Consider the following 7,890-nt stretch of genomic DNA (forward strand, 5'->3'; position numbering starts at 1 on the left):
TGTGTCCTGCACCTATTGTGGATTTATAGACAAAAAAAAATCCATATAACGAAAATTAGATTCTTCGTATTTAGCTTATTTTTCTGGACCAGTATTATCTGCAGTGATCATTATTCCTAAACACCATTTCAGTAATGATTAAAACCATTTCATAGATTGATTCAAATGTAAATGATACCATCAACTGGTGAATTCTTGTAGAAATAGTTGATTTTCTCAGTAAGCGCTCTAATTAAATCTGATTTAATCTATCATCGCAGACCTGTTCCAGGACAATCGCTGAATTTAAGCCTCACAGATACACAGTGAGAATGCTCCTGTTTTGTAAATGAACATCCAGTTACTTGCTAAACTTTGAAGTATTAACTGCTGTAAAAAAAAAAAATTTAAAAATTCCATGGCACATTATGTATTCAGTGCTTTTAAAAATGCAAACATCTCTGAAAACAGCTCATCAATAAAATGGGGAGAAGTGAGAAATACATCTTGGCCTGCTGGTCTTTTTGTTCTTCTACATCTTCCTTTCGTCCTGTATGTTCATCTGCCTGTATGATATAAGATAAATTACTGTCAGGGTTGTATGTTTATTATCATATTACATAAAATAGTTTATGTAAATTTACCTGTGATTTAAAGATTTATTTGTTTCATATGCAAGTAAAAAAAATATAGTGTAGTGTGAAAAATAAAGAATAGAGAAAATAAATTAAAATGGGTGGAAGTCAGTGAATCACATTAAAATAATCATTTTAAATCTGTCGATTAACCCTCTAGAAACCCTCTAGTTTTCTGAAACATTAACAACCTACTGTCAGTGCATCATTAAAGTATTTGTGTGAATAAATTAAAAATAAAGTGCGTTTTTCACAGCATTTAAACATTTTTAATATGAATTAAATGAATATCTCCTCTATATAAACAATCTGTACGAAAAAGAACATGTTCATAGACATTAAAATAGTAATACAGTACATATTACAAAGGTCAGGAAATATATTATGCAGTATTCAATATAAACTATACAATGAAAAAACGTTTAAGAGCAGTCAAAATTAGATCTTTGTACAAGGAGTGTGCAAAATTAACGTCCCGTCAGTGGACCTTCATATAATGGCACAGTCTGTTAGTTCTTCTCTAGACAAAATAGAAAAAACAATGTGTGAAGTTGAGGGCGACTTTCAAGCCACATGTGCCTCGATCAGTAAGAGAGACTGTGCAAAAATATACAAATAAAAAACGAAAGGAGCAGGAGTCAGCGTGAGCTCCTGTCAGTAATGGTTGAGCTCCTCTGGAGGAGGAGGCAGGTGGTAACTGTCGTCTCCTCCGATGTAGGCACCGATGCCGCTGCTCTGGCTCCCCCACTCGTAGCTGTCAGCAGCCAGGCTGGACAATCGAGGAGAGAAAACATCCATTAAATATGACATTTGACCTTTGACCTCTCTATCTTTTCAGAGTTTTTTTTTTCCTACCTGGCTTGGATGTTCTGAGGCATGACGCTCCACGCTAGGTCGTCGTCGCTGTCGTAACGGCGTGGGTTGTCGAAGAAGTAAGCCCTGGAGGAGAAGACGTGACCAGGAAGCCCAGAGACGCTCTGCAGGACGAAGACACAAACACGACAATAAACACAAGATATAACAAACCCTTTAAAAGCTCTCATCACATGTCACATTCATCTCCTGACCCCTGAGGGAGGATTAAGTGACCCCCGCTCCCTCTCCAACCCCCCAGGGTTTGGGAACCGCTGGCTCAGGCTTTAATCGCCGGCTCACCCTGTCTATGTTAGGCTGCCGGACTCTGAAGAAGAAAACCACGAGGGAAGTGGGGAGCAGCTCCCACACGAACAAGATCACTCCGAAGACGATGTAGCCGGCGTCGCCCAGAGTCGACTGTAAATCTGCCTGAAAGAAGAGAAACATAACACATTACTGTACGGCACAGTATTTCAGCAGTCTACTACTTAGATGAACTGCTCCTTTAAGTGTCTCACCTGGTCTGAAACGTTGTACCAGTCGTAGTCAAAGGAGTTAATGCTCTTGTTGGAGAGTCCCAGGACGACCAGGTTGTAGCAGGCCCTGGACGAGTACAGGAGGATGACGATGGCGCCGATAACCGTCACCTGGCACACCGACGTCCCCTGTTCAGAAAAACACACAGTATATTAACCTCACATCCATCTTTAAGGGGAAAAGGAGACATTAAAACACCTGTGAAATCACATCAAAAGATTTCTTTAGAGACGTCAGTCTTGAGTTTGAGGTCAGTGTGAAATCAAGGATATGAGCAAACATGCAGGATGAGCTGAACGTAGAGCTAAAGGATGGATGTTTAGAGAGTGTACATGACAGTTTGGTCAGTGTCAGACAATCTTTCACAGTTTAAGATGTTACACAGCTTGTTTTCTGCTGTTTGCAGTCACTATAATTCTTCCCGGTCATGCAGTAATCTTTACACATGCTGGAAAAGCTTTTCGGAAAGCGTTGGAAACTTGATCCGCTGAGATCCATTCTTAGAACCAGCTACTAGCCGCTTATCTTTCACCAGTAAGTATGAAAAGTGACTGTTTTGTTTGGAATGGTGATTATTAGACGTTAAGAAGTTAATCTGGTGAGTGTGGAAGTCGGACTCAGGAGCGACTCGGCAGTGCTGTGGCTGGGAGAAATGGGAGAAACGTGAGTTGTGGCTGATGTAAGGCACCTTGTGCAACCAGTCATGCACAGGGAAGACACTGTGTTGCTAGGGAACAATCACTATGTACAAAGCATAAATTATGGGGTGCTATATGCAGGTCATCATACCTTCTGATTCCAGCTACAAAAGCCAATCAAGCACTACCATTCCTATGTGTCTTAATGCTTCTGTCTCACCTTGGATTCCAGGTAAATGTTGGCCAGCGACATCTTAGCGATCTTGTAAAGACACAGGGAGAGCGAGACAGCGCACAGGACGAAGAGCGTGTCGTTGATGGTGACCCTCACCAGCACTATGGTGTGGGCCTCAGCGGAGGACATCCTCACCAGCAGGGCACACACCAAGTTCACGACTAAAAACACCAGGCTGATGAACAGGAAGAGCAGGTACATAGGCAGCCTGAGGGCCAGCAAACAAAGACAGGGAGACATATTGGTTATTTTATTCAGCCAAAGATAGATCGTGTAATTAAATCCCAAAAGGTGCCTGCTCTCACCTGTATCGTAAAAGCTCTGGTGCGTATTTCGACTTTGCCTTGAAAACCACCTGTAAGGGAAAAAAAAAAAAGCAAAACCTTCGTCATGCAAATTCGTCATTGCTATTTTCTGGTAGCTCCATTTTCACTTCTGCATTCTTTGCTCTGCGGAAAGAAAAACCAGATATTCTTTTGAAACAGGAACCTCTCCGAGGAGAAAAAGAGATTTTAACCGAGCCACATGTAACACTTTGTGCCTCACTGTCATCTGTGACTCAAATCAGCACAAGAGGATTAGACTAAAAATAAACTTTAGGTAGAGACGCCACAGAAGCTATTATTTGATTTTTGGATTATGTAAGCAGATGAGGGAATGATTCACTGCATCACACTGAATCGGAGTCTATTAAACTGATAGCAACAGGTAACAGAGAGTCATTGCTATAAGATGATGTTAATATCAGTGACAGTTTGAGTGTTAAATCAAACGTAATCAGTGTGACAGGTTAAATTAGTGCTATCATCTATTAACTTTCAGTGCAATTCTATTAAATATAATTAACTGTAGCTGAAAAGTAACAAAATGAAAGTTTATTTCATACATATTCTTATATGGAACACAATTTATTGTTGTGGAGTTCAATGTTACAATTTTATTTGTAATTTTTACACATTTTCCAGATCACAGTACGTGCATGTGTTGGAAAAATGTGTATATTTTAAGCTGAAATGACTATTTCATGTGTCAACTGATGTAAACAAAGATTCTGCTTTTTTGTTTTGTATTACTACACAATGAATCACTCTGAAGTCATCAACTTAAGTTATGGGAAGTTGTGATGAACATTTTCCCCTTTTTGCTGACATTTTATAACATAATTATCGAGATAAATCAATATTGAAGTTGCAGCCATGTTGTTTTGCGGTATAACTGCATGCTCAGTGCTGGTTTCATGGCTCTACATGTGGGACTTTCATTTGAATATACAGTACAAATCTGTGGTTTGTCAGTTTCACTTTATGACTGGAAACCATTTTATATTCTGTCCAGTGTTTAAAGATCTCCTCCAGACATGTTTTCTAACATAAATATGCTCTATTTTGGACTTTAAATATAAAAAATGATGTTTATATGTACAGGTGAAGGTCAAACATGAAGGTGAGGTACAAATAAGCTCAAAGCATGAAGCTCTGCAGACTCAACAATCAGAATACGGTCCTCACATTACAAATAAACAGGTGTCACGCTCATGACACAAACCTGCTGCTAACTCACCTGTGCAAAGTACAGGTTCATGAGGCTGAGTGTGAAGAACTGGAGGCAGACAGGGAAGCAGTAGAGCAGCCAGAAGGGAAAGGGCCCCAGAGTGTTGGCCGTGACAAAGTTCTTGAAGTAGAAGGAGAAGAGCACGGTGCGCAGGGCCGACCACAGCAGGCACAGGAACAGGAACACGGTCTGGTAGCTGAAGCGCTTGTGTCGGTACCGCAGGACCAGCCAGAGCTGGACGTAGATGAAGATGAAGAGGAGGGAGTAGAAGACGGTGTAGACCACCGTCAGGCCCAGGGTGACGTAAGGAGGCACGGCCGGGCTCAGGGTGGGCAGAGGTAGGGGCTCGTCCATCGGCGACGGCTCCTTCTCCTCCACCACGGCCTCCATGACCGTCTCTGCCGGTGTTCGCCGCCGGGTCTCCGGCCTCACAGAGCCAGCCGCTCCGCTCCAGAGAAGCGAGAGCCGCCGGAGAGAGTGCGGGCTGTGAGACGGGGCTGTCAGGACGAAGGGGAAGAGAAGAAGTGCAGGGGGAGGAAAACGACGCTGACTTCCTGCTGCAGAGCCACAGACAGCCGGAGAGCGAGGCGCATGATCAGTGATGAAGACGAGCCGTTTCAGGGGGACAGCAGCGGGGCAGGAAGCTGCCGAGGGCTGCTGCTGCTGCTGCTGGAGCTCAGAGAGAGACAGGACCAGCCTCCACCTCCACCCCCTCCTCCATCAGCACCCATTACGTGACGCTACGCATCAGCTGACGCACGCTACGGTACCTTTAACCCTGTGATGGGGCTTCCCACCACAGCGCTGATCCCAGGAGAGCAGCTCAGAGCTGTTACACGTATTTACTCTCATTTTATTTTTAAAAAATCACATAAAAATTCATCATCATCACTCACCAGTGGGAAGTTTAAAGGAGCAATCCACTCATTTTATTTTGCACTTGAGGTGGAGCTGGGCTCCTAATCAGCCCCTCCACCCCATGTTCCCCTACTTATATGCTGAAAATGAATGTAAGCAGATGCACCATATGAGCAGGATATGAACTGAAATATTAAATTAAAACGAGAGCTAAACAGAAATTAGCCTTTTCTAGCTTATACCACAAAATAAAGTGAACATATAATCAAATAAAGGCAAAAACTCTGGAAAATATCTTTTTAAAAAGAACACATGCTCAGAGAAAGTGAAGCGTCACACTTTTTAATTACAGTAATGAGCTGATAAATATCTGTAATCATACTTTACATGTAAAAAAAGTTTTTTTATGTGTTACATTCAGCTTTTGATGCAGTAACTCCTCTAAAGACAGGGCGTTAGAGACGTGGGAGTCGGCTTAAACCTTTCACTATTTCAGTTTATTTACTGTAGATCATTTAATCAATTAACCACAAAGTGAATCCGGGAACACTGAGGCCCCTTGAGGGTCTGGAGCACAGATGCAGTACCCCTTTAGCAAGAGACAGATTTTACATGAAACTGATGCAGCAGGACGACAAATCAAAACTCCTAAATCACTGGATCCTGCAGTTTTCACAACGCAACTCAGGCTTTCATTAGACCTGGGAAACACCCACATCTTTCAGATTTCAGTCACCGCCCCATGCTGAATCGATTCTGACGATATTTCAGGGTTGTTTTCTCTGACTCTGGGCCTGCAGGGCTCACAGAAGAAGTTACACGGTTGTTTTCATAAACTCAGTTGTTCTTCTTGTGACAAGTAAACTGATCTTCAAGTGTAAAATCGCTGGAGTTCCCCTTGATTTCCAGCACAGAGGACTTCAGGTCTGGTAGCAGAATCTAGTTTACGATCCAAGAAACTTATCTAATCGGCACACAAACCTCGGTAAAGTTTGTCCTGATTTTTTTGTTTGTTTGTTTGTTTCATGTGGGTCATGTGAACACGAGGGAGGCCGAGGATGGAGGTCACTGTCCAGCTCACCTCTGACCACCATGATACATTAATCCTTCCTCACACACTGCCGCCCAGGCACCGCACCAAACAGGAAGCTGTCAGCTGCTGTACTTCCCTCTTGGCTGTGAGACCTCAGCTGCTCTTGTTTCACATATTTATTTCAACTACAGGCACGCTGTAATGAAGCTGAAGGCTTGACCAAAAAGGAAGCAAACTAACTGAACACCTTGTACAAAGTTAGGCAGCTTTAAACTGAGATTTAGCCAGTGAATGAAAGAATGAATGAGACACAAGATATGTCTCCCTCAGCCTGGCCCTTTAAACCTCCCACGTCTACTTTTTTTTTGGTCAGTGAATAAAAGAAGAACAATAACAGCGTGGTGACAAAACAGCACTTCAGTCCGATTTTCAAACTGCAGTTTCCTGCCACAGACACCAGATCACAGGCCACTGGTTCCCCAGGCAACACCGTCGCAGAAAATAGACTCAGACGGACACCAGCAAGTCACAGCTGATGACCAGGTAAAGGCTACCACCAGTGAAGCTTTCTTAAGACACTTTATGTTGCTTTTTCCTTTAATTTGTCACCTCTCTGTACATCTATGATGATATAAATGCACGTACTGTATGTATAACAACCTATATCAATCTCCAAAAACCTTTTAAATTCTATGGAGTGCATTCAGGAGCCCCAAATGCACACTTTACAAAGTGACCACAAGATGGCGCCTGTCAACTGTACATATATGTATAGTATATGGATGGAGAGGCTTGGAGGGGAGTTAATGCAAAGTTATGACGGGGCCTCTTTCCAAAATACTCTGATACTAATTTAAACATTTAAAATCAGTCCATAGTATCCAGAAAATAATCTTTTAAGCTATTCTCCTTTTAAAAATAAAATACTGTAGCATTATAAATGTCTTAAAATGGCTCCTGAGTTCAGCCTACAAGAGAAACAGGATCTGAAAAGGTGCTTATCTGAAGCTTCTATCCTTCAGCCTTAGTATAGACATAATGTTATCAGTGTTATTTACTATTTCAAACTAAAATGTACGATGAAAAATAGTCTTAAAAATCATACATCTTATCTGTGGCTTTTCTTCTGTCCTGACATGAATCCCTTTGAGGTCATTAGCAGTTAGCAGCAGATAGAAAAAATGTACCATGGAGGTTTATGTTATGTGTTTTATCAGAACATGTAGCAGCAAGATAAAGCTCTGGTGCATGCTGGAGTCCTACCAGTGGAGAAGGCAAAAAATGGGGAGTTTGCCCTGAGGGAGATGCTAAAGAAAAGATCATAGAGTCACTGTAATCACAAGGATTTATCCCCTTTGGAAGAATAAATGTCCTGTGTAAATTTCACAGTATTCTAGCCGTTACATGACATGTACAAAAAAGTAGTTTTGGCCTGAGGGTGGTGCAAGAGGGTAACTGTCCACAGTGGAGAGGGCGCAGTGGTTCCCAAACTATTTGCTTTATGACCCCTTTAAAAACAAACTAGTGTCCACTTAGGAGCCTTTATCAACAGCTACACCCTCAGTTTTG

The 7,890-nt window shown here is 42.1% G+C and overlaps 1 protein-coding gene across 1 annotated transcript; it reads right to left on the reverse strand.

Annotated features, from left to right (window-relative positions):
* Positions 1–860: 860 nt before the first annotated feature.
* gpr137ba (G protein-coupled receptor 137Ba) lies at positions 861–5,172 on the reverse strand. The gene is made up of 7 exons (XM_018680265.2): positions 4,440–5,172; positions 3,185–3,234; positions 2,865–3,087; positions 1,988–2,134; positions 1,770–1,898; positions 1,470–1,591; positions 861–1,383 (listed from the first exon to the last, which is right to left on the reverse strand). The coding sequence occupies exons 1-7, from the start codon at positions 4,818–4,820 to the stop codon at positions 1,269–1,271; spliced, it is 1,167 nt and encodes a 388-aa protein (XP_018535781.1). The 5' UTR covers positions 4,821–5,172; the 3' UTR covers positions 861–1,268.
* Positions 5,173–7,890: the final 2,718 nt, after the last annotated feature.

The sequence above is a fragment of the Lates calcarifer genome, linkage group LG16_LG22 (assembly GCF_001640805.2).
Source record: "Lates calcarifer isolate ASB-BC8 linkage group LG16_LG22, TLL_Latcal_v3, whole genome shotgun sequence".
Taxonomy (NCBI): Eukaryota; Metazoa; Chordata; class Actinopteri; family Centropomidae; genus Lates; species Lates calcarifer.

Coding starts and splice junctions, on each gene's coding strand:
- gpr137ba (XM_018680265.2), bottom strand. CDS start 4,820: ATGGAGGCCGTGGTGGAGGAGAAGGAGCCGTCGCCGATGGACGAGCCC. Junction 1,899..1,987: donor GGTACAACGTTTCAGACCAG/GTGAGACACTTA, acceptor CTCTTCTTTCAG/GCAGATTTACAGTCGACTCT. Junction 1,384..1,469: donor CCTCAGAACATCCAAGCCAG/GTAGGAAAAAAA, acceptor TCGATTGTCCAG/CCTGGCTGCTGACAGCTACG.